Below are 27,689 nucleotides of genomic sequence, written 5' to 3'. Positions count from 1 at the left end.
GAGAGAGTGAGGAGAGGAAAGGAGAGGAAGAGCAATTTCCAATTGATCGTTGCCGTCAGCTGGTTGCTGTTGATGAGCAATCAATTTGTGGCATGACTCCAAGAAATGCAGCAGCATGAGCAGCACCTGCTCACGTTCAACATTGCACGAGATCCAAAAGACTGTGAGTCAAGAGTGTGGGCTAGTGACCGTTAAAAACAAAAAAGTTTGCGTGATGCCGGAAGTTAAATTGTCGCACGACACGCCCACAAAACAAAAATGAAACAAGCCACCAAAAAAATGTTACCCTAGCAACCCCCGCATCTCAATATGACTGACTCCTCCGTCCCTTAATAGAAGCACCATGCAACATGACAACGTGTTGTTGGTTGTGTGCGAGTGAGTGTGTTTGTGTGAGTGTGTGTGTGTGGGCGCATTAATGAAAATTTCCCAAACACATTATATGAAAATCAATTTAACAAAACGAATGTTAATGAAATGCCACCCGTGTCAATGCCATTTTTATCAATACGCTGAAAGTGCGACGACATTTTCCATATTTCTCTCTCTCACTCTCTCTCTCTCTGTCTGTCTCTGTCTCTGTCTCTGTAGTAAATGGAAATTTGAGTTTTTCTTTTAGAGTGTGCCGTGGATGGCGGCACGTGTGGATCGTTTTCAGAGATCTCAGATCTAGTTGCCAGTCTGTTTGCCTGCCTCACTGCCTGCCTCCCTGCACGCGACATGTGGCACTTAAATGGGCACCAGCAACAACAACAACAACAACAACAACTTTAGCAGCTGTCAGTCTTATGTTGTTACCAAACATGTTTCTTTTTTACTTTTCTTTTTTTTTGCCAGTAGATTCATTCTCTAACTGATAATTTGAGCAAATTTTAAATCCAACTGCATTCTCTAGAGACATGTGTTTATTCCTTTTTGTGTACATAATTCCTTTTTTTTTTGTGTGTGTGTTTCTTTTCCTTTTTGCAAAGAGTAGTAGGAAAAAATATACATATGTATGTATGTAGATGCAATTGGAATTTGTGAAAAGCATTGCATGGCACAAAAAACTTGAAAAACCGGCAGAGCCAAATGGCAAACAACACAAACACAAACAGAAACCCAAACAGCAACAACAATATTTTCCATAACCCAACTGGCCAAAAAGACATTAGCAATTCACACATTTGCGGCAACATAATTTCAGTTAGCGATAGTCAGAGATATGCCGTTTGTAGAGAGAATTTCAAAATGCCAGCAAAAGCAACAGCAAGTTGGAGTAGCAGCAACAACTAGGAGAGGGAGAGGATGGGGGCTACTAATAGAACAGAGTCTATACAAGCACATGTCGTGGTTGAAGTTGCAGTCATGGCCATCAAGAGAGATATGTATGTACGTATGTGTTAGCCAACAGTCGCAGCCACAACAACAACAACAACAACAACTATGCTCAATTACGAAAGTCCAAAAGGCAAACACCAAATCCAACACCAACATTCATAATTTACAATGCACCCATGGGAGTCAAAACCCATGTAATAGCTATAAAGAAAAAATACATACATACATATATAGAGCCAAAGGCAATGTGCCAAAGTGACTGTAATGGAGCGAAAGTCCTTTCACAAAAATCGAAGAAAATATATATATATATTTTGTTCCCTTTTGAGCAAATCCATTTGTTAATTAAATGGGAATTGTGTGGCGAATGTCTTAAGTTTATGGCCAAATTTTCAACACTTTAATTAATGGCACAAAAAATAGAAACACAAATGTCAAAATTTAGAGTTTTTTCATTCTTACTATCATATTTGTTTGGCTATATCCCACTATTAGTCGACGTTTTAGAAAAATATTGTGGGAATGGTCTGGCAATCCAATTGTTTATAATCAATACGTCAGTCCCACAATATTGTATCTATATGGTTCTTGGATCTGTTTTCATCAACTTTAATTGTTTAAAAAAAAACTGTTTTTGCGTAACTTTCTATAAAGCCTTTTTTTGCTCTGGCTTCACAATCTCATTGTAACTTAGAATTAACTATTTTTTACAATTAAATAATAATAATAATAATTTTAATCTATTTGTATAAACTTAATTCCTAAAAAATGCTTTTGTTTGCCTTAAGACCCGATAAAAGAGGCAATAAAACTAAAGGATTTATAATCAATATATAATTTCTTTTAAAAATTTTTCAAAATTATGTTTTGATACTATTTGTGTAATTTAAAAAAAAAAAAAAAAAACTTAAGCTACTTTTAAATAAAGTAATGTTTGTGTAAAACATGATTTTCTATGCCTTGATTCATAAATGGAGAGGATAAAAAGTATTTTTTTATTATCTCTTTATCTCTTTTTTTATCTCTCTGGAAAATTAGACCTTAAAGTGAAGAAAAATATAACTATATTTTTAAAAAATCTTATAAAATGTTATGATGCTATTTCTAATATTTTTTAGTAAGTATTTTAAGATATTTCTTAATAATGTATTCGTCAAAATAATGTTGTATGTCTCCAATAGCAAATTTAAACGGTAAAAAGGAGAATGTATGTTGAAAACAGGCAAAAATTTATTGAAATATATATAGACTGAGAAAAGCGAGCAGATTGTGTAAAAAATGTTTGAAGTTTTGAATACATTTTTTTGATTGCGAGCGTTTAATCAATTTACTTGGCAAACTAATTTATTTTAATTACTTAAAGCTAATAATTTTTCTTCTCAAGGCTTCTTTTAGAAGGTTTTTTTTATTGACTTATAATTTTATAACCAACAATGATCTTAAATAATAGCTATATAAACTGCAGCTTTTTATATAATCTTGAAGAACTTAAATTAACTGAAATAACTTCTAAAACAAGAAAATCATTTGAAAACACTCTTTTTCCTTAGAAAATGATTAAGTTAAATCAAAAATTTGAATTGCTTTGAAATTGTCTTTGGATCAACTGTGTTTTGAACTATATGTTCCGTTGTTTTCTAGTCGGACAGAGCTATCGTAGCCTCAACTGTCGTTAGACGCATACTATTCAGCGTAATTTAACAACGACAGATAAAAAAAAATCAAGAAAGAAAACAAAATTATTTTTTTTGGGAATACCTTCACACAAATCGAAAACACCTATAAAAAAAACAGCACTGAAATTTCTTAAAACAAAATTTCAGTTATTGGTAGCGCTTTATCCTCCCCCCCCTAGTTGGACATCTTTATAGTTAGTGGAACGATATGTCTGAGATGCAAGCATCCCTGCTCCTTAGACGCCAATTGACTGAGCTGCAACGTCATCCTGTCGAGGGTTTCTCTGCTGGTCTGGTCAGCGATGTGGATATATTTAAATGGGAAGTGGTTATAATTGGACCTCCTGATACATTGTACGAGGGCGGTTGCTTTAAGGCGCATTTAACTTTTCCCAAGGAATATCCGTTGCGTCCGCCACGTATGAAATTCATAACGGAAATTTGGCACCCAAATATTGATAAATCGGGCGATGTCTGTATATCGATACTGCACGAACCTGGCGATGATAAATGGGGCTACGAGAAGGCCGAAGAGAGATGGTTACCAGTTCATACGGTCGAGACAATCTTGCTATCGGTCATATCGATGCTAACCGATCCCAATGATGAGTCTGCTGCCAATGTGGATGCTGCCAAAGAATGGCGGGAGGATTACAAGGAATTCAAGCGCAAGGTAACCCGTTGTGTGCGTCGCAGTCAGGAGGAGGTCTAACCACGATGAAAAGTAATGCCATCTCTCACTCGCACTGACGACATGCAAATTTCAACAATAAAATTATCGAACATTTAACCAAAAGTTTCTAAAGTTTCCTTGCAGCCAAATGGCGTCTGCCAGAGATAAAGAGTGTTGAAGATGAAGAATCAACCGCTAATTGGCTCCGACCAATTAAGAAAGTATATAAATCTTCAGTCAGCGTCTCACTTTCTGATTAGCCAAGAAATCTCTTTGTGCTTGGGCCAATTCTAATGCCAACTGACTGAGAGGAGGGGACAGGAGGTGTTTTTCCGCATCTGTCAACTTTAATTAGACTTAATCACACGCAACATTTTGAGGCCCCTTTTCTTTGCTCATTTTTTTGTTATTTTGTTTTCATTTCTTGGTCCAGCCTGGTCTTGGTCTGGGTCAATCTTTAAGCCAGTGTGCTTAATAGGCTTAGAAGCTCTTTTTCAGCCAGCTGCACACACTGACACAGTTATGGCCACAATGTAGAGCAAAGACCACGACGACGACGACGAAGTAATACCAACATTTTCGATTGGCTGTAGCATTGGCTACATTTTATGGTCTTCACATGTTGCCTGTTGGCTAGTAGTATGTGGCGTATTGTGTGACAACACAAACTCTGGCCAACGACTCGCAAAATGAATTTGCCTTCAAGCATTTTTGTGGTTTTGGCTAAAGTTTTGCCTTTTGTTGGATTTGCAACAAGTTTTTGCATTTACCCCCAAAGGAGTGATATACCCCGATTGAAATATTTCGTAAGTAATTGCAATTAACATTTTTCAGGTAGAACTGAATTAATATTTTAACGTTTTTTTGGGTGTGCCCCAAATGCCTGAACTATGATTCAGCAAAGCACAAAGGAAATGAGCACAAATCGGCTGGCAATTTTCAAAAACTAGGTAAATAAGGCCATGCACCTTCTCTGACGGCCGGTTATGGCCACTATGAAAATAAGCAACAAAAAAAAAAAAGAAAATAGTAAAAAACGAAAACGAAAAGAAAGAAACATGAGCAGAGAGAGAAAAAAAAAACAAGCTTGAAAGATTTCAACTGAAGACGCAACTTCTCAAAAGATCTTGAGGTTGAAGATTCTTCAGCGCAGCAGAAAAAAAAAAGAAAAAACTCACTCAGCCAGTAGAAATTGAATTGATGTTGATGTTGTTGGCCTGGGACAGAGATAGACGGGCGGACAAAAGGTAAAAACCGGCTCTGTGGCCACAGCCTGGGCTCCAAAGCGCAACGCATAAGCGTAAGCCGAGATGAAGTCTCGGGACATAAAAACTGGCGACTTGAAATGGTGATGGAGACGGGGGGAAACTGAAGCTGGAGCTGGAGCTGGGGTTGGGTCTGACGATCGTGCCAGGCCACAGTGGACGAGGCATTTATAAATAGCTTTCGATATATACAAAGTGTATGTGTGTGTGTGTGCCAGTGAAATCTTCCAGCAGCAGCTAATGGGGGGAAAAACCTAGAGAGAGAGATAGATAGACAGAGAGAGTAGATAAAACCGATTATGCCCTCTTCTTCTATCTATAGACTATCTATTCCTAGATCGAGGGTCAATCCAAACAGGTAGCAAGTGGCAACAAGGCAGGTCAGCTTCATTAGTTTCGAGGGTCATAGGGTCGAGGGTGGAAAAAACGCAGCTGAACAAGTGCCTACATGCATACACGCATGTGCGTGTGCGTGTGTGTGTGTGCGTATATTTCCTGGGAAACAAAAGGTGAACCAAGTTTTTGACTTACCTAGGAATGAGAATCGTTGGTTAAACAAAAAAAAACACAAAAATCCAATAGTCTCGTATCTGACACTCTCTCCGTCTTTGGCTCTTAATGTGTATGTGTGTGTGTGAGTTTGGTGCGTCGCCGCATACGTGTTAAGTAAATTCCAATATGTGTATGTTTTGCCTTGTATCTTACAGATACATTGGCTGGGCTCTGAGATACTGGTTTTGATTTCGTAAAGTTGCTGTAACCAGCAAACGAACCACTCGGTCGAAGAACAACAACTGGATGATGGATAGATAGAAGAAGGATGTGGCGGCGGGGGAGACGCTGGTGCGCTGGCGGTGGCGAAGGTGGACACAAACAAAAATCGAGAGAAACCACCACTATAGCTTGGTCGTTGCTCCTGCTGACTGATGTTGTTGATGCTGATGAGTAATCCAGTTAAAATTTTGTTGGCACTCGCGATGCTGTTTTTTTTTTTCTTTTTGGTTTTCTAACACTTTTCACTAGAAAGAATCTGCGACTCTTTTTTTCGTGTTTTTTTCCTTCTTCTTTATTGTTTAACAACTTTTACACGCTTTAATGATTTTGTTAACGCATGGGCATAATAACAAAAAATACAACAAAAAAATTTAAAATACCTAAAAACTACCTGACGCACAGCGCGCCATAAAAAAAACTGAAAAGGCAAATAACACACAAACACAGACACGATATAAAACACTGAGCTAAAGCGATTCTTGGTTGTTGTTTGTTAATATTGTTGTTGTTGTTGTTGTTGTTGTTGTTGTTGTTGTTGTTGTTGCTGTTATTTGTTGGTGGTGTATATTTTAAATGCCGCGCGCTGCGTTTACTTTCCGATTTCTATACACTTTAGCTCTCTCACTCACTCACTCGACTGACTGACTGACTGTTGTCTCTCACTCAGTACACACACAAGACACGTCCAGCCGCGATGCCGTCTCAAAGTAAACTAAAAACCAACTAGATTGAAAACAAGTTTTTATACCCTAGCAAAATGTGCATGAAAGACAAGTTATTTCCGACTATATAAAGTATAAACATACTTAAACCTGATCAGAGTTTAGATCGGTTTAACTATAAAACAAATATCCTTAAAATATTTTTTCTTCTCCTTTTTATATTTTAAGGACCTTTTTTAAAATAAGTCACTAAGAGTTACACCTTCTTATTACAACACTTTCTTCTATATGTATTACAAAATCTATCAAATCAGCTAACTTTACTTCTCATACACACTAAAATAACCAGTATTACGATATTTTAAAGATGAATAAACGGGGAACGACATATCTCCGCCGTTAAAAAAACGACATATCTCCGCGCGGAGATATGTCGTTCTGAAACGACATAATTTCGCGCGGAGATAAGTCGTTTTAAAACGACTTTTTTTAACGGCGGAGATATTACGTTTTGAAACGACATATCTCCGCGCAGATCACCGGCGATGATATAATAATAAACCCCAATAATAATTTCGCGCGGAGATAAGTCGTTTTTCTAACGGCTGAGATATGACGTTTTGAATCCGCCAATAAAAATGCGACATATCTCCGCCAGAAAAATGTACTGGTCGGAGATATGTCGTCGGAGATATGTCGCTATGCCGAATAAACGATATAAATTGTTCCAATTTTCAGAATGATAGACTTTATTGTTTTTGTCCAACTATTATTCTTATTTATATTTGAAATGTATATATAAGTTAGACTCTTTTAAAAACTTCTCTAAAATTTTTTAAATGTAGCATATAGTTTTAAACCATTTATTAAACCTCTCTCGCCAACAAAACTAAATATTTAGGACCGTAATGCATATATTTTCCATAAATCACGACATTTTATAAAATTTTCAATTACTGTTCGGTATAAATAAAGCATTTCTAAGGGTATACAAACTTCTAGTTTTCTTTTTTTTCTATACTTTTCTTTCTGTTAACCAAGTTGAGACTGTTAACAGTGGCGTAGCCAGAAAATTTTTCGGGGGGGGGGGGGTTAGCATGTTTTAGGATCAAAAATATTGACCAAAATTCTAAATATGAGATATCACTTAGATAATGTGTAATATATAGGGTGTCGAAATGCTGTATAGATCTCAAGATTAAATTTAACGTACGATTTTCCATTGTAGTTTATACTAAGTTTAATTATGGATAAAACATTTTAAATAAGTAACTAATCAATATTTACATGGAAATAATTGTTTTTGGAAAAAACAGTTGAAATCATATTGTATTGAATAAGTATTGATCAATTTATTGATAATTCTGGAGCATAAAAAACTGTTGAAAAACATAAATGTACGAAATGACAAATCGATTTTCCTCTGTTTTTGAGCGAATCTGTCGATAACTTCTTCCACCGCGATATCAATATCTCTGTTAATACTCATTAGAGCAAGTCCGTTCAGCGTATCTTCTCCAGTTGAATTTCTTATCCAATTTTTTAAACGCCTCAAAGTTGAAAAGCTCCGTTCGCTGCTAGCAATGGTCACAGCTAACGTTGCTCCTATCTTCAAAAATTTTGAAACGTTGGGAAAAAGTCCTTCGTTGCAAAGATTTAATGTGTCGATGAATGTCTTCGGATGAGTTTCTGCCCCAACGTTGTCTCCACAATAGGACTTCATTTATTACTATGGAAACAGCTGCCTCAGTAGCTGTTGGCCATTGATCCATTATTACTTCGACAGTTTCAGAAACAATACCATTTTCAACTCCTTTTTTAACCAATTTTTCAGGGAGGATATTTTCAATAATTGACAATGTCTTTTTGTGTTTGACGAATCTGTCAGATAAGGAAGATATGAAGTGATCGAGGAATGGTATGAATATTGATTGGCGATAATATTCTTCTGCCGAGCTGTTCTGGTAATTTTGTCGGTGTTTTTGAAATTGAACAATCCTGGAAACTTCAATTTTTTCTCCTATTGATTCAGCTAATTTTTCAGCATTAGCGAATACTTTTTTGAACTTTGATGCAACGTTTTCCCTCATTTCTTTCAACAAAACAGCCAAATCATCAGCCGCCGAAACAGCTGCAGAGAGATCAACTCTTTTCCCTTGGAGGTAAGAAGTTAAAGGTTGTGTAAGAGAAAAAATGTCGTGGATTATTGTCATCGACACAATGAATGCTCCACTTTTCAATGTATGTAGATAGCTAAAAGCATTTTTGGAACTTTCAGCGTTTCCACATTCATTAATTTTTTCCAAACTCAAACAAATGGTTTATCCCCAAAACCCCCCGTTACTACGCCACTGATGTTAACCAAGTTGAGACTGTTAACTAACAGAATTCACGTTGCAGCATGCTGCAGTGCAGTGCAGTGCTGCTGCAGCAGTCAAGCAACATTTTAAAACGAAATGCACGCACACCCACACACACTCACTGCCACTCATACAATTGCAATCTGTTAACTTGGCAACATTTTTGTTATCAGCATGTTGCTGACAGTAATCGGGTATGTTGCTAATGTTTGTTGTTGCCGGCTTTTTAGCTGCTATGCCATGCCGGCTGCTAACAGTCATCACTGCTCTTCTTCTTGTTGTTTTGTTGTTGGACGATATACACCCCCGCAGACACACCCTCTACCCTATTGTAGGGTATTTGCTTGTCATATACCCTCGTGTCCTGAATAATTGAAGGGTTGCTTGGTTTGGTTTTTGAATGTTGAATATAATATTCTTAATAATTTTTCGTATTTAATTAAAAATAATATAAAATTAAGTAGTAATATAAAATTATATAAAGCCGATCTCCTAGTAATTAGATTTAACTTACATATTCACAGATCAATAATTGTCTCTAATGATAAAGTCCCTACATCATCTATTCTATATTTGAGTATTTGTTTAACTAAGAGTCATAAGAATGGTCGACATCTCTTTGCTTATTTGCAAACTTGTTACCGAGCGTCCGTTTTGTATTTACATTCAAGTAGTAGAATACAATGAATGCGCTTATTTGTCTGACCCATCCCGGTCAGATGGTTGGAGATGGTTGAAGGGACGAACTAGTCTAAGTAGTAGGAGGATGTGACGCCCGCTTGGCGCTAAATATTTGATGAAGCTGCATAGCAAAGATAATAGACAGTTGGATACAGAGCTCAGACAGATACATAGACAACCTGTCTGCTGGTTTTACTATTGAAATATCCCTGCTTTGTACGCTTTTCATTTGGAAAATGGAAAATCTTGTAACTGCTGCTGCTCATCTAATTTTTGTTAAACAATATTTGCTTAGAGTATGTACATATGTATATATCTTTGTTTTTATCAGGCTCAACTCATATGCACTTGAAAAACATTGCCTTGGGCTGAGGTAACCTGAAGTAAATAAACATTCATAAACATTCATCTTGGTATCTATTTACACTGACCTTAAGGTAAATACTTCTTCTTGTTGACGATGATAATGATGATGATGATGATTCTACAGCTGCCATTGGCGGTCGTTTATCTTATCTAAGTAGACGACAAAAGGATGGCCACAAATGATGAGTACAAACACCTAAATACATAGGTATATACATCTCCAACTACATCCTTACTCTCTGATCCTAGTCACATATGCAAGAGTTGTCGGACCGTTGTTGTTTTGCAGTGCACATGTCTTTGCATTTCCATTTCCATTTGCATTTTCAACAATTGTCAATTGTTGAGGGACGACAACAGTCAACGACGACGACGACAACGACGCACTGCAGCAACATGGAAATTTGCATATGCAAGAGAGTGTGATGAGAGTACGTAACATTACATTTGTCTGCACTACCAACAAGCTCACTTTGATGCATATCAAAGCCGCCCCCTCAAAAAGCCCAACAACAAGAACTACATACAAAAAGTTGGCAAAGTTTAGAGATATGTATGTACATATCTCAAAAGATATACATACATTTATGTCTGGCTTTTGTTTGCCTTGATGTTTTTATAAAATTTGCATAGAGTTTTTCTATATATACATATGTAGGTATATACATAAAACTATATAGTGTGTCTGGTCAGATAACTTTAATGTCCAACGACAGCGCCGACCGATGAAAAGCCATTAAAAATTTGAAAACCCAGCCAGTCTTTGTAGGTTATTGTCGGTCTTTACAGCTGCACCTGTTCTGCACAGCACCGGAAGCAATTCCAACCCATCCCATCCCACCCACAAAAGACTCTCCGTTTGCATATTCATGGGCAAACCTGGGCTGCTCATCACCTTAAGGTTGAAAAAGTTCCCACAGTGCAATAGCCATGAACATGAACTTTAATAAAATGTTAATAGTTTAAGTTATTTTAAGGACTAGTTTCGGGGTTCTTTTTTTTTTTTTTGTAGTCTAAACAGGATATAGAGCAACCGGAAATGACGAAAGTGACAATGCAAGATAGGCAAAATAGGGGCTGTTCAGGTATACTAGATTTAGTTGTTTACATTATTTCTAATTTTGAGTTGAGTGTTAAACGGAGCTCTTGAGATTGTTTAATAGCAAGAAGAATAACAAGAAAAAGTAGATGACACTTTCCTTAGCATCGAAGTAAAATAGTTCAGTTCATTGTAATGATCAACCTATTTTAAACGAAGCCCATTCTTATAGAGGCTGACAAATAAAAGGGCTATAAAAATGTTATGGTTCTTATCAAATTTACCTTTATCTAAACTAATTAGTTTAGTAAAGCGACGACAAGACGAAGTCTAGCAGAAAATATAAAATTTTGGGCAATGGTTTGAAATTTAAAAGTATCTTACATTCTATTTATTCGTTTATTGTCAAGTAATTCTATGTCAAACAAATATTTACACAATATTATAGAGAAATATGTACTAAGTAAATTTTAGCGTTTTCATCAACACACACCCACAGTATATATTCGCGAATCAGACGACACTGTACCAATTATACATATATAGGCTAGGACAAAGGGTTTTTTATTTCCGGTAAAGACAAACAATGCGGGGCAGATGTCAAAAACGTCTGCTAATGGTCTGTGTGGGTGCGTATTCATCCCTCGAAGTTTTGTCTTTTTTGTAAATAATCCATTATATTTATTAATATGCAAATGCAATCCGCACGAAGGCAATTTATGTCGCTCCCCCATGGCGGAGGCAGTTATGCGTGAAGTCATTAGCAGGGCGGGTCTGGAAAAGGATTGGCATGTGGATAGTGCTAGCATCGAAGGCTGGCACACCGGCTCTCAGCCAGATTCACGTGTTTTAAATATTTTGTCCAATCACAATATTGAGTACAAGTATCACCAAGCCCGCCAACTGACCGAAGATGATTTTGTTAAATTTGATTATATTTTTGGCATGGATCCAAATAATATGGAGTCGCTGAAACGGATGGCGCCGCAATATGCCACCGCCAAGCTGCTACTGTTGGGTGACTTTGGCTTGCATCCGGACAACCGCGTTATTGAAGATCCTTATTATGTAAGTAGAAATCTAGTCGGGTGCAAATCTGTATGGTTAAACATATTTCAACCGATTTTAGGAATTGGGAGAGGCTGCTTTTGAAAAGATTTTTGCTCAGTGCAACGTTGCATGTGAATGTTTTCTTAAGCAGGCACGCGCAAATGAAATTATGTGATATGTGAAAATTATTTATGAATAAAATTAAAGGTTACAAATTTAAATAAAACGTTAAATGCGAACTAGTTCTCCTTAAAGGCACTCCTTTAGTCAGCTGTTTATTAACAGTCTGCTAATTTACATTCTGCACAAAGTCTGAGCGAATTCGTAATCGCTAAGCGAATTCGCAATTTCTGAGCGAATTGGCCGGAATCCATGTAAACAAAAAATCACAGTTTATAAATATTAAAAATTCGCCAAAATGGTTAAGAAAATATTAATGATTTGCTTGGGTAATTATCGCATTTACCCATATACAAATGTATTAATAAACAACATTGACTACCAATTATATGCTTGCAGGAAACATTTGCCGGTCTCCCATAGCCGAGGTGGTAATGGTTCAAGCATTGGAGAATGCAAAATTGGACAATGTTGTGGTGGACAGTGCAGCAATTGGCTCCTGGCATGTGGGCAATCGGGCAGATCATCGTGCTCTTAGTACCCTGGAGAAACATGGTCTAAAGAGTACGCACATTGTCAGACAGATTAAGAAAAACGATTTCGAAGATTTTGATTATATTTTTGGCATGGATGAGGACAATATGAGCGAGCTGCGACGACTGGCACCTAAAAATTCCAAAGCAGAGCTGCTTATGTTGGGTGATTTTGGTTTGGAAAAGAAGAACCGCATCATTGAGGATCCCTACTATGTATGCAAACAGTTTTCAATCAATTTAAACGATAACAATAACAAATGTCCCTTTTGACCTTGCAGGAACGTGGAGCCGCTGGCTTTGAGACAGCTTATCAGCAGTGCGTGGTGGCATGTGCCGCCTTTGTTAAGGAGCGCCTGCAAAAGTAAGTGTCTCAAGAGATGGGTAAATGTTCATTGTTAATCAATTTAATTGTAAAATAAATGGAGAGTGTAAAATAAGTGAACCGGTTTTTTATATATGAATCAGCAATTTGCGGAACCAACAGTTCACCATGAAGATTCTATTTGTGTGCTTGGGTAACGCATCTAATTTTTGGATAGATCTTGACCCATTAACTCTAATTATCAACTTAGGCAACACCTGTCGTTCACCCATGGCCGAGTCCGTCATGGAGCATCTGATTCAGAAACATCAACTACACGATTGGCATACAGATAGCGCGGGACTAAGAGATTGGAATGTCGGCAGAGAGCCCCAGGGACGGGCACAACACCTGCTGCAACAGCATGGCTTAAAATCAAGACATTTGAGTCGTCTGGTAACACACCTTATCATCATTAGGATATCCCTTGGTGTGCTATTATAATGGATAATTTATGTATTTAGATCACAAGTCAGGATTTTTACGACTTTGACTACATTCTGGGCATGGATAGTGAGAACCTAAAGGAACTTCAACAAATGGCAAATAGTCTGCGACCTCAGCCGCATTGTAAAATCTTATTACTAGGAAGCTTTTTAGAGCGCAAGGAAGATGAAATTATTCCAGATCCATATTTTGTAATTCAATGAAATTAATTTGAAGGGTTCACTAAGAAAACTTTTTCTTTTGCAGAGTCAAGGAATGGGTGGCTTTCATTCAGCTTATTTGCAGATAAATGAGAGTTGCGAAGCCTTTGTGAAGAAGCACAGAGATGATAATAATGGATCTTAATAATGTTTTTCATACGCCCCGTCGGTCGTGAATCGTGGTATATGTATCCGTTCTTTAGTTATAACTTTGCAACTGGTTGACAGATAATTTAAATTACAATTTCGTGTTGTATTTTTTATAATTTAATTAGAATAATTTTAACGATCAAAAGACATTACCCTGCAGTACTTTATCTATAAATCGTGACCAAGTAATCTCTACGATTTTATAGGCGCGCAGCCGCTCCTCGTCACTCAGCAAGGAATAACGTATCGAATTCCAGACAAGGCTCTTGAGAACCCGAAGACCGGCATTATTTGGTGCTAGACTCATGATGGCATAGTAAAAATCATAGCTTAAGGCTTTGGCATTCCAAAATCCCGGATCATCATTACATATCACAATGGGTACATCCAATGCCATATACTGGGCACCAGGATGATTACGCATATCCCAAACTAAATGAAGAACTTGATTCGATAGTGGATTTAGCTCAACGGCTATATCACGCGTCTTGACTGCGTTCATCAAAATGGGATGCTTGGCCAGAGCGAAACCATGTCCTATTCTGGTAGTATTAAGCAATAAAGCGTCCAGTAGATTAACATCCGTTGAGGCGCCAAACCAATCTACAAGAAGTGAGGTTCAGGATTAGTAATCAAACTTAACTTGAAAGAAAACTTACTGGTCTCTCCGGCATGTAGAAATAAACGAGCTGTCAATGGCAAGTTTCTTAGCGCTGGCAACAAGCTATAAAGGGGTTTCCCATTATCCTCCTGACCAACCAAATCAAAGCCCACCATAAACTGGGGAAAGCTTTCGCTGAAAAGCAAAAAAAAAAGTAGTTGAAAAAAGGGACAGCAAGTTTAGTCCAAGATTTATGCCATCTTACTGCCATTGTCTGAACTCATCTACACGTTGTTCAACCTGTTGCACATCCTGACCCCGATAGACTGCATAGATGAGTTTGATGCCCAAAAAATCGGGATGGAGGCGAACAAATTTCTCATTTAATGTCTGCAATTCGCGAATTGTATCGAGTCGTGTGAACGTACGTCCACTCGCATCATAAAGCTGCTAAAATAAAACGATTCGTTTTAAAGAAAACCCTTTGGAACTCTTCCAATGAATTGATGACCCACCTCTTTAAGACTTGTGCGGACTTCGGCATACATCACATTGTCGTTATATAGCTCCTCCATCATTTGCCAATGATAGGCACGAAAGGCAGGCAAAAAGCTTATAGCATCGCCCAGGGTATCAAACATATCCTGAAATTTACTCCACACTGATGTAATAGTGGGATACTCTACTGCAAAAATAGTTGCAATAGTTTAATAAAACCATTCTTGAAGAGATTTCTTCAAATAGATAATTACATTCCGGCACTGGTGTATATAAATTGAAGAGCCTCTCAAAATTCTGATCATAGACAGCTGGATCAATGGAATTGCGTCGCTCATCAGCTACACGTATATATTGCGACTGGCAGCCATGTTTCTGGGATGCACGACGAAAGGTCAAGACACTGCGTCCTTTAGATGTGGTGCAGCGCAGCATGCCGGGCATATAGGACATCTTTTGCACCACCCACTTAGAGCTGACTGATGCAGTGTTATGCAAATGCAGGACAGCTCCTTTTGGCATCATCTGCAAAAATCGAAAGACTCCACTGCGATCGATAAGGGGTTTGGCTTTAAAGAAATGCATAGCAGCAGCATTCTGATCGGCATTCCGAAACCCTTGAGCCAATTCACCCAATTTGTATTGCATAAAGAGATCATCGACTTTGGCCTCTTCACTGTTCAGATATGTATGGCCACCAGTCATTAGTTGCTCCTCGGCAGCCAGAACCGCCTGACGTGCTTGCTCATAGCCTAAGTGAACCAGAATTTATTTCTTATCACCGGAGCGCATAATACTTAAATGGGAGAGAGCTTACTCAGCGTAGTTTCCGGCTGGGCCGTAAGCCGATTGACCAGCAGGAGCACGAGCAAAACCACCGCACAGGAAGGCCACATGTTGTCTACTAATTGAAGGAATTTCTATACTGTCCTTAACAATGATTTATTGTGGTCAAACTAATGAACAAATATTGACACGTTAACGTTGACTTTGTTTGCCTTCGAAAGAGGGGGAAAGGGCTAAAGGTTCTTTTTGATTTTCTCACTCTTACGCCGGACACGCGCCCGTTCGGTTAGACAGCGCGGCTAGAACTGTCGCCCCATGCCGGTTTCGTTCAAAACTTTGCCAAAAAGTAACAACAACCATAAAATAATAATAATTTTTTGAATATACAATCATTATACAAAGTAGTGTGTATAGGAATTGTAGTTATGTGTTTGCCTCTCCGCAATCAGCAGATCGGTTAAAGAGGGTTCCCAGTCTCCTCCACTAATCTGCAGCCCTTAACGGTTGACAACCTGCCAAACATTTTAAGGGGAGGGGATTGAGAAATGTTTTGTTCTAATAGTTGGCATTTTTTTGTTTCTTTTTCGTTTAGGCAACTGACTGTTGTGCATATTAAGTGATTTGCAAACGACGACAACGACAACAACGATCATGATGACGATTATGATGATGATCATGGTGATAGAGCGCGCGCACACCACTTCCACTGGATGATGATATTCAAAAATTTTAAAGTTTTTTTTCTATTCCATTTTGGCAAATTTTCACTGACGTTTGCGGACGCGCTGGTTGATTTCTAATATCACATTTACGACGACATTGGACCTATCCATCCAGCTAGCTACATAGGTGTGTCATTTACGGTAATTGTAATTGTAATTGTAATTATAGTTGCAACAATTATTTTCCTATTTTGCAAATAAGTATATAATATGAAGACTCATTCATTTGTTATTTTACCTACTTGCAAATTGCTAGCGAAATGTAATATTAATTTCTACAATTTATTCTAATCACTTACCATCAAAGTTAACTATGCATAAAATAAGCAAATGTTAAAAGAAAAAAAATAACAAAAACCTTTTTTGTGCAAAAGTTCAATGGAATTTAGTATTGAAACTGAATCGCCTCAATTGTTAAATACTAACAAAATACTGAGAAACATTCTTAGTAAATTCACCCGCGTCATTATTTTATTTTAATCTACTTGTTAAATCACTTAATTATATGCCTAATTAAAAGCAAAACAATATAAACAGTGATTCATATACAAACTACATTCACTTTTGTAAGTCAACACAATACAAAACAAAATACATTATCTTTGATTCCAAAAAATCACAAAGTAAATGTTTGAATAATGTTTTTTTATGCTTAATGCTTAAGCGAAGATTGTGTATAATTGACTCAAAATATTTATTTTCAACCTTGATTTTATTAAAATGAACTTAGTTAATATAGTTTTCTAGGATTTTTTTTAATCAATTGATTTCAATCGATTGTTCGTTTTCAACCTCAACTTTCCAACTGAACATTGCTAATATTGTTTTCTAGGAAATTTTTTAAATCTAACTTCTTTTCAATTTTCGAATAAATAAAGATAACTCTAGTAAATCATTTTCATTTCATTACATGCTTAATTTTCTTAATTATTGTAGTTAGCTAAAGCTGGATATATTCTTTTTTGAGTTTAGACAAGAGAAGTACTAAGTTTAGAAAGGTTAAAGCCTTTAAAGTCTCATGACTATTATGATATTTTTTAAACTATGTTTTTTAAAACGATAGATCAAAGTCAATCCCCCAATTGTTTTTAAAATTGGGCTGTTAGAATTCTTCCACGGCATAAAAGTATCATTTCTGGCTTTATAGAACTTATGCCATTTAAATATTGACTATTGAATCTACCTTATCTTAGTTAAAGATTGGAAATCATAGCTACAAGGACATGTCCCATTTTCTTCCTCCAGCAGCGCTTAATAAAAATATGAATGAATGATAAAATGATAGATATGGTTAATGGTAAGATTAATAAATTGAAACTGTAAAGTTAAATAAACAATTTTTTATAGTATTGCTTATATTATTTCCCTATATTTCATCTAATATAAATGTATAAATATTATCTTTCATATGGAAGCCCCCATCCCCACGTGATATCGCATTCAATGTCAAGTATTTAGAAAATTTAGTGACCGCAAAACGAATTGGGTTAGTAAACAATATGCAAAAATATTCAAATATGTATACATAAAACACATAATGTATAATATATATACATATATTTGTACTATACCAAATATGTATGTAAGTTTAGCAATGCTGATAAAAATAAAACACTATACACTAGATTTTAAAGGGCATATGCGATTCTAGAATTGCTTTTACTTTTGGATTTTTGCTATGATTAGGAAATAAATGAATTAAAATTAATATATAGTGAAAAAATTACAACGATTTTGAGATAACCTTGTTTTAAAAGATTTTAAATATATTAAACGTGAAATTTCAGTTTAATTTGATGCAGGGTATGCATCAAAGGCTTTAAGGTCATGAAATTTATTGTGCAAAATTGCGACGGGGGGCATATGGATATTTTTGCGACCCCATCCCATCCATTCAGCATAATATGGACTAATCGTTGGCATTGAACTGTAGTAGCATCAGCTGTCGCTATTGTTGGGTTCTGCTGCCCAGCGTCCAAGATCATGAACAGTTTTGGCGATTGTATGCAATCGCAATGGGTCTCCAATGGGGCTTTATCAGTTAGTTCGTTGGTGGACACCAAACGTCGAGCACCGTCACTTAAAAACAATATACGACGTGTTCTTTTTGTGTGAGTTTGTTTGTTTTTTTTTTGTTGGAGAAGGAAGGAAGTGAAAACAAATGTTGCTGTTGAAACTATTGTTGTGTTTATGGTTTCTATTGCTAGATGGATTACATGGCGCAGAGTTACGTAAGTAATGACCCATTCTAGTGAGATACTATCAACAATTTTTGGATTACAGCCTATGAAACACTGCGCGAACGGATTATGGACACTGAACGAAAAGCCTCGCTGGGCGGCAATATGTGGCTAACATCTGATGAGGAAAAGGCCAATAGCATTCTAATGAATGCCAAACGTGCCGAAATTGCCGAAGGCTTAAAAAATCCTGAGAAATATCCACCAGCCATGCATTTCTTTCAGGGCAAACAATTTGTGCGACAGAGTGAAGTGTTTCGTTTTATTCAGAAGATGCCAAAAGGCGCCTTTTTGCATGGCCACAATACAGGAATGGTCAGTTCAAGATGGATAGTGGGAAATCTAACAACGACCAGCAATTTGTATACTTGCCGGGATGTAAGAGGACTACTGATATTCACCTACGATCAGTCTAGATGTCACAGCGAGGTGCAAAATGTGTGTACGGAGCGTATCAATGCCGAGGATCGGGATAAATATGAACGTCAACTGGAAAGGCACATCAATATGCATTGTTCTCGGCCAGAGGGTAAGACAATTATATATATTTCTCTACTAGTAATGCATAAGATCTGATCTCTTAACGAAAAGCTCTTTTGCGAAATCGTACAAAAATCTGGGAACGTTTCGAAAACATTTTCACAACTGTCGATCGTCTATATAAATATCGACCAACCTATTGTGCCTATCATAAGAGACTTCTCGAGGAATTGTGTGAGGATAATATTATATATGCCGAAGTTAGAGCATCTCTATCACCCGTAAGTAATACAAAGTTAATCTATCCCCTTAATCAGTTTCCTTAATGGCGTTTTTTCTCTACTTTAGCTGTATGATGACAACAATCGCACATACAGCACACTGGAAGTGGCCAATGAACTGGAACGCATTGTCGAGGAGTTTAAGGCAAAGCATCATGATTTTGTGGGTCTAAAAGTGATCTATGCCAAACGCAATCGAGCCAGTGAAGAGGAAATGGCCAGAAGAATCACCACATTTAAACAGCTGCAGTAAGTGATAAGAATCGCGTATTCCAATCTTCATCACTTATGGAGCTTTTATTTGATTTTAGTCATGCCAAACCAAACTTTGTGATAGGCTTCGATTTAATTGGTCAAGAGGATACGGGAGATCGTATAAAAAAACATGTCAATGAGTTATCAAATTTTCCCAGCACGGCCAACTATTTCTTTCACGCCGGCGAGACAAGTGAGTATAATCAATGAGATCTATTCTCTTCTCCCTTTGTGACAATATTTTCTTCTTCTTACAGATTGGAATGGTGTCAGTGATTGGAATATGATGGATGCCATACTCTTGAATACCAAACGAATTGGTCATGCCTTTGCCTTGCCCAAGCACCCGCAACTTTGGGCCACCATCAAAAGACGCAATATAGCCATTGAGGTTAATCCGATATCCAATCAGGTTTTGGGCTTCGTCTGGGATCTAAGAAATCATCCGGCTAGTTTTCTAATAGCTGAAAACTTTCCAATTGTGATATCAGCCGATGATCCCGGCACTTGGGGAGCCAAAGGTTTAAGCTATGATTTCTACTATGCCTTCATGGCTTTGGCTCCAGCGGAGGCGGATCTGCGATTCCTAAAACAATTGGCCCTGAATTCCATAGAGTATGCCGTGCTCACACCAGATGAAAGGCGAAAAATCAATCGTGTATTCCAAAGGAAGTGGCAAGAGTTCATTGCCAATGTATTGAATCCAAAATACTAAGTGAAATATATGCTAAAACTACTTATATATAGTGAATACTGAATAGATTAGGCTGTGTAAGGGGCAAACCATCCGTGAAGACATTTGGGTACTGGCCCATTTGTGTGAAAGTCACAGCGTCCCAGTTCGGTCATTGTCTTGGCGCAGAGTACAATTAAGCCCACATAACGATCGTTGAGACCACCGACAACCATGGAAGCCAATATGACACCATCGTCCTCGCTTTGCGGCTCTGGCGAGGGCACAAATATCGGCTCACTGGGATATACATTTCGTTCACACCAGGTCAAGGTGGTTTTCTTCCAAACATCTACCTTGATGAGCTTGATTCATGAAATGAGAAATCAGCTTGAGAAGCTTATGTAGATTAGATCTACTTACCGTGCCAGGATTTTCAGCATCGACATCTGAACTAATGGCATAGAAGTAACGATAGTTTTTACCCATATGTCGTTCATAGTAGATCCTTGGAGTCTCACAGCCCCAATCGCAGAGCATTTCTGGCCTCAGATAGATTGCATTTGTGCCTTGATAAGCCTCGGCTTGACTATGTTTAAGTGTAACCAAGTTAATGGAGTCCTCATCATAGCGCATACGCTTGGTCTCTCCTGTCTTCTCGACATTTGTGGCATTTGTGGCTAAATAGGATATGTCCACGAATTCGGAAACAGAATGCTTTAGCCGCGTAGGTTGCGCCGTGCCAAGACCCACCAGAGAAAATGACTTCACTAAGCCTTTTGCTCGTTTGCCGGATGTCATTGCCTGCCCACCCAAAGGCAAGACAAATCTCAAGGGACGTCCACGGAATAACTTTGCATAGTTGGCATTGGTTTGCATATTGGCAATGGCCTCCAAATACATGCAGTTAATCATTTCAGGGTTCTTGTAACAACAAATATCCACAATGACATGTTCGTCCTGTTCAAAGCAATTGATAATGTGAAGATAAAAGAAGGCTTCCGATTCATAGGATTGAACCAATTTGCCCGTTGATCGCTCAATCAGATGAAACAATGTCGGCTTATCCTCATACCACTTTAGACAGGCGGATAGATTTTGATTGTAAAGTTGAGATTTTATATACTCTGTCAAAGACACGGACAGAGGCTGCTCGACAATAACAAAGTAATGATCGGTTAGGCCGAATGTATGCATATAGCCGGGATGAAGTTTCCAGCGACAGGGTAATGTGGCCACCACATGAGCATCCTCGAACATCTGATGGCCATTGGGAAAACAGATAATTGTATAGGCAGGACCAGACTTTGTCATGGTAGTGCCCAAATTGTAAACTGTTCCACTGGGCACAATGTGAGGATGTGAAGTGTGATTGATAACGCCCACAAAATCGGTGGTGCAGATCCTTCCCTCAGTGGCCAAAGTGCATGGATTAATTCTGCAATAGAAAAAAGATTTCAAGTGCTAATATCTGTAATATCCTAAATATCTGACTACCTATGCATAAACGGTGTCTCGGTAAAGGTATAATACTCGTCGCCAAATGGATAAATGGATATCATAGAGTTATCCGTGCCACTGTCTGCTCGAAATATGGCAGCAAATTTATCAAAGATCGTATGACAAGGATCAGGTACGGATGCTGTTCCAAACTCTGTGACCACAATTCGTTGAGCTGCCCGATTTTTACGCAATGTTTCCGTGTCGACAAAACGATTCTGATAGGTAACACGGCCATCGCGTATAGCAAAACGATGCAGCAGTGCCGAGCAATCAAAAAGATGGCCAAATGTCATATCGCCTACCTTCCAGCTACCAGGACCATTCCTCAGTAGACTACCATTTAACCATTTGGGTATATGCCCGCTCAAATGTCCCTCGATGGGATCCACAATCTCACGTTCACACGAACGCAACCAAACGTCCGATTTGCAATTGGGATAATAGCGACCATTACCATCCAGTTTCTCTGCCTTGGGATCGAGTCGTTTATCATCGTATTTAGCCTGCGAAAAGATTCCGCAAATTCATTTCAAAATAGTATTGATTTTTATATACCATTCACGTGTGGGTCACATTTTTGCCATGAGATTAATGTGGATTATCCACTGGCTAAACGCACTGACTGACTGTCCATTTTCCCACACGCGAAATGTAATCCACTGAAATGGCTCGCAAAAAAAAACTCAATTTCATATTGAGACTTTTCAAACATATTTAACAATTCTGTCAAAGTGTTTTAGATATATTTTCGGCAAATGTTAGGCAAAATTATTAAAATTTTATTAGAAATCACAAAGAATTTGGTTCGATCACAATTTTAAGACTCTATAAAACTGACCGCAAAGAAATCACGTATAAAACTTTTAAAGGCTCCGGTTGCCATTACGATAAAGTCAGCATATATATCCAGGAGTAGAGGTAAATCTGGAGCGTCTGATGCAATTTCAGTAAAAGTTCTTGTCACCGCTTTTTGCTGTCCCAAGCACCTCAATAGAAAAGCAAATAACAACTGGCAAGTTTTCCAAAAGTGCTCTCACCTCGTCGACTAAGGGTAGATATGAATGGATGGATTGTTGGTTGGTTGGTTGGGTGACTAAGTGGGTGGGTGGTGTGGTGGCGACCAATTGGAGGCAACTGACCCTACGCTAGCTACGTTTTGCTTTAGCGTTATTCATAATTTTGATTGACAGTAGAGCCGGCGTCGTTAGCATCAATGCAAAAGCAAATAGAACTAGACAAATTTATGGGGGAGTGAGGGGGGAGGTTCTAGCATTTTTGCCGCTTCGTTTAGGCAGAGCGCTCCCCTCATGAAATGTATGTACTAACATTTTAGTTTGGGCGTTAGAAAAACGATATACATATTGAAATTCAATATATCCCCACTGACTGACTTTTCTGGCTGACCTTGCTTCAAAGTAACGACGATTCTCCCTCCTTCTCTATCCCCAGCAGAAGAAGCCCAACAACACAAGTGAAACAAAAGAAACGACAAAAAAGCAAAGCCGCATCAAGTTAATAATGAAGTAAGTACCCGTACCAGTTATAAAATTATAAATCTTTTAGGTTGTTTGTCAATTGCGCATACGCCACGTGGTCTCAGTCTTAAGTTCATGATCAAATCAATTACAAAACAACAAAGAGCTAAATCTAAGGCTGAGAGGCCTATTCTGAGCAATTTAAATGTCTATGATAAAAAATTATTGCAATGCAGGTGCATCTCGAACATTGCCCCAGATTTAAGTAATTGCAGCTGCAATATAATATCAATTTTAATTGTTCTTCTTCTCTTAGCTAAACATGTTGGGACGCAGTTTTTTTTGGTCAGTTAGCTTCAAATTCGAAAACTTTAACATTTAAATTTCCCGCCCAATGTGACCTTAAACATAACATTACATAACAGACCCTCATGCTGCTGTTAGATTAACAGCTTGTCAAACGCGAACAGCTGTTCCAAAATTAAAAACACAAAATAGCTACATACTCCGACTTCAATTCAAAAACATAAAATAGTTTGCGACTTTTAATTAGGGATCCTAGATATATTTTTCTATTCGTATGTTTTGTGCAATTCTACTATAGCTTTAACAATTATACAAACGCTGAAGCGTTGGAAACGTTTGGAGGTGGTTACGAGTTGGGACATTCCTGTTTCACCCACTACGGCTGCCCCAGTAACGATATGAGCGAAGAGAAAGGTCGAGGATCGGCCACGGGTAGTCGTATTCCACGCAGCAATCCACCGCAGCGCCCAATACCACCACGCCCGCGACCCAATTACTCTTTCCAACCTGTGTTTCACGAGCGTCAGACACGTGAGGATGATGCAGTGCTTACCAAGCAATTGTGGAAACTGGCACGCAGATCGGGCAATCTAAATCTATCGAACAAGGGCTTGGCTCGCGGTGAGTACAACAACAATAGGCGCACACATGCAGTTGTGTCGGCGAGGCAAATGCACCGCTGGAAGTCCATGGCCAAGGTCGTACCGACAACAACGGATCAACCTTCTCATACGTATAATAGCAACGTCATTGACAGCAGCGCCTTGTGGTTCCACTTCATGTGAGATAATCGTGATTTTGCTTTGAGCCCGACCCTGTTCCGGACCATAAAAGGAGTCAAGCTAATTTAACGCTTCGCCAAGTAGCAGCAGCAGCTGCTTATAGATGATCGGCTCATATACAGTTAGGTTCGATGTGACACACCAATTTAGTTTATGCAGTGCTTTGACTGCCCAAGATACGGTCCAGAACGCTTTACGAAAGTTCATCAAAATTGCGTCCTCCAGGCAAACGGCACAACTCACATCTTTTTGCATGTGTGGTCCTTATCCGCGACGAAGGCGTTATTATCAGATACGTGAATTCCAAATGGCATCATCAGCCGATGAGCTCGAGAGCGAAGATCCCGACGATGAGCTTGACCTAGATGATCCAGCGCCGGAGCCCAGCCCAGATGACTGTAGTGTAGTGCGCCAACAAATTGCTAATCGCAAATAAAAATTTATATCCTGCTTACTTTTTACAGTACCACAAAAGCTTTATGACATTAATGACGTGGATGAAGACAGCAAAGCCGCAAATTTGGAGCAACTGTGCATTAAGGAGGAAGATGCCTGGTGGAATCAGGTGCCAATAACCAATCTGGATTTGAGCTCTAATACTCTATCACGTCTATCACCAAAGATTGAGAATCTTATGACTTTGACAGTGCTGATTGTAAGAATTCTACTATAGACCATTGGACTACATTAAATTCCTTTCCCTTTCAGCTGCATGACAATGCGTTGGTTGAGTTGCCACCCCAGATCGGCAAACTAGAGAAGCTCACGCGGCTGAATCTTAGCCACAATAAGCTAAGTCAATTGCCGCGTGAGCTCTTCAGTTTGCCGGTCCTGAGGCATCTCAATATTTCGTACAATGAATTTACTGAGCTAAATCCGGATGTAAGTGACCTGCATATGCTTGAATGGCTGGTAAGTATTCCCTCTCTCTCTCTCTCCATTAACTAAAACTTGGTTTTGGGATATATAATTGACTAATTTATTTTATCTTAACAACAAACTTCTTGCTAACCAACCCAATGTAAAAAAAAAAAACAAAAAACAAACAATTAATACCTAAAAAAGGATGCTAGTCATAACAAACTCCAATCGTTGCCCGGTGGCATTGGTTTCCTGGTGCGTCTAACATCGCTTTTGTTGCCCTATAACCATATTAAGGAATTGCCACCGGATCTTGTTAACATGCGCGGTAAGTTGCATCTGGTTCAAGCTCTGGATTTGCCCCCAAATCATCTCACACTTTTTTTCCCCCAATTCGAAAGTTCTCCAAAAACTGGATTTGATGCAAAATGATATAATCAAATTACCTGATGACATGGGCTTAATACGGAAACTCGAATGTCTATATATCCAGCATAATGATATCAAAGAATTACCCGAATTCGAGGGCAATGAAGCTCTAACTGAAGTGCATGCCAGCAATAATTATATAACCGTAAGTACATATATTTAGAAATTAAATGTTCAATATACCCTATAGCTTTTGATATCCGACAGAGCATACCCAAAGGATTGTGCACTAATTTGCCACACCTGAAGATTTTTGATTTGCGTGATAATCAGATAACGCAGCTGCCAGATGAAGTGTGTCTACTACGGAATCTTCAACGTCTGGATGTGTCAAATAATTCTATAAGCGTTTTGCCAGTCACTCTTTCTTCATTGGCCCACTTGGTGAACCTCCAAGTCGAGGGTAATCCCATCAAGACAATACGACGCGATATTATACAATGTGGCACAACGCGTATATTAAAGGTTCTGCAAGATCGAGCCCAGGCCCAGCCCAAGGAAAAGGGCGGAGCCAATGGTGGCAGTGGCAGTGGCGGTTCTCTAACAGAAACCATGGATGCCTTGCGTCTTGGTGGCGGTCAAACAAATGATGGCATAATGCCTGAGAATTTTCCCGATAGGTATGTAACATAGGGGTCCTTACAAAGTGCACTTAATCACGCCTTCAGCTAGCTCCCAGCTCCATCAGTGTCAGTGTCAGCAGTGTATGCGGAATAGTCGCTTTTGCGCCGCTTATTCAAATCCTCAAATACAGGAACGACAATATGAGCCTGAGAATTATCAACAAGAGCATTATTACGGTCATGCCGCTCATTACCTCCAACAGCAACCTATGTCTTATCCAAATCGTTTTAATGGCTTTGCCTCCATGTATCAGCAGAACACATATTCTAATAGCAGCAGCAACTCATATGCCGTACATAAACGTTGGGTGTAGTGTATTTTCAGCTTTAAATATAATTTTGATAGCATTTAAAATATTTCAATCGTATCTAACTAATCTTAATCAACTTTTATCTTGCAGATACAAGTTACGTCATACGCATACATTAGCTGTAAATTTGGAAGAACTAACTAATGTACCGGATCAGGTCTTTGAAATAGCCAGATCAGAGAATGTAAATGTAGTAGACTTTGCCCGCAACAAACTGGGAACTCTGCCAAATGGGTAGGCAAAATGTTAAGCAAACTAAGTGAACATTTGTTTTAACAACCTTTTTGGTCTACAGTTTACAATATATGCGTGATCTGGTTAAGGAACTGGTATTATCCCATAATCTTATAAGTTTTGTACCGCAATTTATATCGCAGTTTACGCGTATTACCTTTTTAAATTTGTCCAACAATTTGCTTAAAGAGTTACCAAAAGAGTTTGGAGTTTTGAATACACTGCGTGAGCTAAATATTGCAAATAATCGGTGAGATTTATACTCGGACTCTATTCAGACAAATGTATAGTTAATTAATAAATATTCTTGCAGTTTTGACTGTATACCCAGCTGTTTATATGAGTTGCAGCGTCTGGAAATTCTAGTGGCAAGTGAAAATCATATCAAAGAATTAAATGTATCCGGACTGAAAGCTATGTCATGTTTGGCCACATTAGATTTACGCAACAATGATATTGAGTTTATTCCACCAATATTGGGCAATTTGACTAATATAACGTAAGAATATTGCATAAATTATTATGATATCAATAATTGATTAACCCTCCTTGCGATTTACAGTCACCTGGAATTAATAGGCAATCCATTCCGTCAGCCCCGTCATCAAATTCTAATAAAGGGCACTGAGTCTATTATGTCGTACCTAAGGGATCGTATACCAACTTAGAAAACGACAAAATGTTTAGTTTACATTGATTTCTTTTACAATTTCTACATTCTCTGCACAATTTTCAGACATATTTGGATTTATTTTGTGTTTATTATCTTTAAATTCTTATAGTAGCACTCATTTCAAACAATGTTGAGTTGCGCCCAGTACCTTATACATAATACACTCTCCCAAACTACTAGTCAGCACGATGCATTCAAACTTACTAATAAGTGTAACTAAACTGGCCAAAAAGCTTGCAATAAATTAATGTACATAGAAAACGAAATCGATTCGAT

The 27,689-nt window shown here is 38.1% G+C and overlaps 8 protein-coding genes across 15 annotated transcripts in view; 5 read left to right on the top strand and 3 right to left on the bottom strand.

Annotated features, from left to right (window-relative positions):
- LOC6650016 overlaps positions 1-5,886 on the bottom strand; it is a 52,143-nt gene extending 46,257 nt beyond the window's left edge. Inside the window, exon 1 of the mRNA XM_047011284.1 lies at positions 5,466-5,886. The gene's annotated coding sequence lies outside the window, so the exon portion shown is untranslated. The remainder of the gene's footprint in view (positions 1-5,465) is intronic.
- Positions 2,955-3,792, top strand: LOC6650407 (ubiquitin-conjugating enzyme E2 G1). The gene has a single exon (XM_002073555.4). It carries the CDS (start codon positions 3,205-3,207, stop codon positions 3,706-3,708), a length of 504 nt encoding a protein of 167 aa, XP_002073591.1. The 5' UTR covers positions 2,955-3,204; the 3' UTR covers positions 3,709-3,792.
- A 5,311-nt stretch (positions 5,887-11,197) lies between the features above and the next one.
- LOC6650406 (low molecular weight phosphotyrosine protein phosphatase 2) lies at positions 11,198-12,081 on the top strand. Its single transcript, XM_002073554.4, has 3 exons — positions 11,198-11,445; positions 11,529-11,884; positions 11,946-12,081. Exons 1-3 carry the CDS (start codon positions 11,403-11,405, stop codon positions 12,039-12,041), a joined length of 495 nt encoding a protein of 164 aa, XP_002073590.1. The 5' UTR covers positions 11,198-11,402; the 3' UTR covers positions 12,042-12,081.
- Positions 12,082-12,292: 211 nt separating this feature from the next.
- LOC6650404 (low molecular weight phosphotyrosine protein phosphatase 1) lies at positions 12,293-13,734 on the top strand. 3 transcript variants are annotated; one of them, XM_002073552.4, is made up of 7 exons: positions 12,293-12,315; positions 12,386-12,735; positions 12,801-12,883; positions 12,988-13,037; positions 13,095-13,279; positions 13,348-13,521; positions 13,577-13,730. In XM_002073552.4, the coding sequence occupies exons 1-7, from the start codon at positions 12,303-12,305 to the stop codon at positions 13,673-13,675; spliced, it is 954 nt and encodes a 317-aa protein (XP_002073588.3). In that variant the 5' UTR covers positions 12,293-12,302; the 3' UTR covers positions 13,676-13,730. The 3 variants fall into 3 exon arrangements, with proteins under 3 accessions (XP_002073588.3, XP_046867327.1, XP_023036317.1); XM_023180549.2 differs by lacking the exons at positions 12,293-12,315; positions 12,988-13,037 and having other exon boundaries at positions 12,674-12,735; positions 13,577-13,734; XM_047011371.1 differs by lacking the exons at positions 12,988-13,037; positions 13,348-13,521; positions 13,577-13,730 and having other exon boundaries at positions 13,095-13,231.
- A 28-nt stretch (positions 13,735-13,762) lies between these two features.
- On the bottom strand, positions 13,763-15,880 carry LOC6650403 (adenosine deaminase 2). 2 transcript variants are annotated; one of them, XM_023180546.2, is made up of 6 exons: positions 15,597-15,880; positions 15,034-15,531; positions 14,797-14,966; positions 14,547-14,731; positions 14,340-14,476; positions 13,763-14,283 (listed from the first exon to the last, which is right to left on the bottom strand). In XM_023180546.2, the coding sequence occupies exons 1-6, from the start codon at positions 15,673-15,675 to the stop codon at positions 13,820-13,822; spliced, it is 1,533 nt and encodes a 510-aa protein (XP_023036314.1). In that variant the 5' UTR covers positions 15,676-15,880; the 3' UTR covers positions 13,763-13,819. The 2 variants fall into 2 exon arrangements, with proteins under 2 accessions (XP_023036314.1, XP_002073587.1); XM_002073551.3 differs by having other exon boundaries at positions 14,547-14,728; positions 15,597-15,879.
- A 2,472-nt stretch (positions 15,881-18,352) lies between these two features.
- On the top strand, positions 18,353-20,283 carry LOC6650402 (adenosine deaminase 2). The gene is made up of 6 exons (XM_023180547.2): positions 18,353-18,518; positions 18,571-19,056; positions 19,119-19,288; positions 19,356-19,537; positions 19,600-19,736; positions 19,801-20,283. Exons 1-6 carry the CDS (start codon positions 18,449-18,451, stop codon positions 20,256-20,258), a joined length of 1,503 nt encoding a protein of 500 aa, XP_023036315.1. The 5' UTR covers positions 18,353-18,448; the 3' UTR covers positions 20,259-20,283.
- LOC6651436 (carotenoid isomerooxygenase) lies at positions 20,205-22,618 on the bottom strand. Its single transcript, XM_002073549.4, has 4 exons — positions 22,558-22,618; positions 21,714-22,222; positions 20,640-21,654; positions 20,205-20,581 (listed from the first exon to the last, which is right to left on the bottom strand). Exons 1-4 carry the CDS (start codon positions 22,600-22,602, stop codon positions 20,306-20,308), a joined length of 1,845 nt encoding a protein of 614 aa, XP_002073585.1. The 5' UTR covers positions 22,603-22,618; the 3' UTR covers positions 20,205-20,305.
- Positions 22,574-27,679, top strand: LOC6651435 (leucine-rich repeat-containing protein 40). 5 transcript variants are annotated; one of them, XM_023180539.1, is made up of 13 exons: positions 22,574-22,637; positions 23,169-23,242; positions 23,799-24,121; positions 24,747-24,937; positions 24,991-25,194; positions 25,348-25,471; positions 25,545-25,717; positions 25,780-26,192; positions 26,245-26,505; positions 26,597-26,740; positions 26,802-26,990; positions 27,054-27,239; positions 27,303-27,679. In XM_023180539.1, the coding sequence occupies exons 2-13, from the start codon at positions 23,238-23,240 to the stop codon at positions 27,406-27,408; spliced, it is 2,319 nt and encodes a 772-aa protein (XP_023036307.1). In that variant the 5' UTR covers positions 22,574-22,637; positions 23,169-23,237; the 3' UTR covers positions 27,409-27,679. The 5 variants fall into 5 exon arrangements, with proteins under 5 accessions (XP_023036307.1, XP_002073584.2, XP_023036311.1 ...); XM_002073548.3 differs by lacking the exons at positions 22,574-22,637; positions 26,245-26,505; XM_023180541.2 differs by lacking the exons at positions 22,574-22,637; positions 23,169-23,242; positions 23,799-24,121 and adding an exon at positions 24,187-24,680.
- Positions 27,680-27,689: the final 10 nt, after the last annotated feature.

The sequence above is a fragment of the Drosophila willistoni genome, chromosome 3R (genome assembly GCF_018902025.1).
Source record: "Drosophila willistoni isolate 14030-0811.24 chromosome 3R, UCI_dwil_1.1, whole genome shotgun sequence".
NCBI lineage: Eukaryota > Metazoa > Arthropoda > Insecta > Diptera > Drosophilidae > Drosophila > Drosophila willistoni.
This window is presented reverse-complemented; position numbering and strand designations above follow the sequence as displayed.

What these genes read in the sequence shown, in the direction of transcription:
- LOC6650407 (XM_002073555.4), top strand. Translation starts at nt 3,205, where the DNA reads ATGTCTGAGATGCAAGCATCCCTGCTCCTTAGACGCCAATTGACTGAG.
- LOC6650406 (XM_002073554.4), top strand. Translation starts at nt 11,403, where the DNA reads ATGCGGGGCAGATGTCAAAAACGTCTGCTAATGGTCTGTGTGG. An exon ending in TCTGCTAATGGTCTGTGTGG is followed by an intron (nt 11,446 to 11,528) that starts GTGCGTATTCAT and finishes ATCCGCACGAAG; the next exon opens with GCAATTTATGTCGCTCCCCC. An exon ending in TTATTGAAGATCCTTATTAT is followed by an intron (nt 11,885 to 11,945) that starts GTAAGTAGAAAT and finishes AACCGATTTTAG; the next exon opens with GAATTGGGAGAGGCTGCTTT.
- LOC6650404 (XM_002073552.4), top strand. An exon ending in CAAGACATTTGAGTCGTCTG is followed by an intron (nt 13,280 to 13,347) that starts GTAACACACCTT and finishes TTATGTATTTAG; the next exon opens with ATCACAAGTCAGGATTTTTA. An exon ending in TTATTCCAGATCCATATTTT is followed by an intron (nt 13,522 to 13,576) that starts GTAATTCAATGA and finishes TTTCTTTTGCAG; the next exon opens with AGTCAAGGAATGGGTGGCTT.
- LOC6650403 (XM_023180546.2), bottom strand. Translation starts at nt 15,675, where the DNA reads ATGTGGCCTTCCTGTGCGGTGGTTTTGCTCGTGCTCCTGCTGGTCAAT. An exon ending in TCCGCACAAGTCTTAAAGAG is followed by an intron (nt 14,732 to 14,796) that starts GTGGGTCATCAA and finishes GTTTTATTTTAG; the next exon opens with CAGCTTTATGATGCGAGTGG. An exon ending in GATGAGTTCAGACAATGGCA is followed by an intron (nt 14,477 to 14,546) that starts GTAAGATGGCAT and finishes TTTGCTTTTCAG; the next exon opens with CGAAAGCTTTCCCCAGTTTA.
- LOC6650402 (XM_023180547.2), top strand. Translation starts at nt 18,449, where the DNA reads ATGTTGCTGTTGAAACTATTGTTGTGTTTATGGTTTCTATTGCTAGAT. An exon ending in ATTACATGGCGCAGAGTTAC is followed by an intron (nt 18,519 to 18,570) that starts GTAAGTAATGAC and finishes TTTGGATTACAG; the next exon opens with CCTATGAAACACTGCGCGAA. An exon ending in TTAGAGCATCTCTATCACCC is followed by an intron (nt 19,289 to 19,355) that starts GTAAGTAATACA and finishes TCTCTACTTTAG; the next exon opens with CTGTATGATGACAACAATCG.
- LOC6651436 (XM_002073549.4), bottom strand. Translation starts at nt 22,602, where the DNA reads ATGGCAACCGGAGCCTTTAAAAGTTTTATACGTGATTTCTTTGCG. An exon ending in GAGACACCGTTTATGCATAG is followed by an intron (nt 21,655 to 21,713) that starts GTAGTCAGATAT and finishes TTTCTATTGCAG; the next exon opens with AATTAATCCATGCACTTTGG. An exon ending in ATGCTGAAAATCCTGGCACG is followed by an intron (nt 20,582 to 20,639) that starts GTAAGTAGATCT and finishes TCATGAATCAAG; the next exon opens with CTCATCAAGGTAGATGTTTG.
- LOC6651435 (XM_023180539.1), top strand. An exon ending in CCAGCAATAATTATATAACC is followed by an intron (nt 25,718 to 25,779) that starts GTAAGTACATAT and finishes GATATCCGACAG; the next exon opens with AGCATACCCAAAGGATTGTG. An exon ending in GGCAATTTGACTAATATAAC is followed by an intron (nt 27,240 to 27,302) that starts GTAAGAATATTG and finishes TGCGATTTACAG; the next exon opens with TCACCTGGAATTAATAGGCA.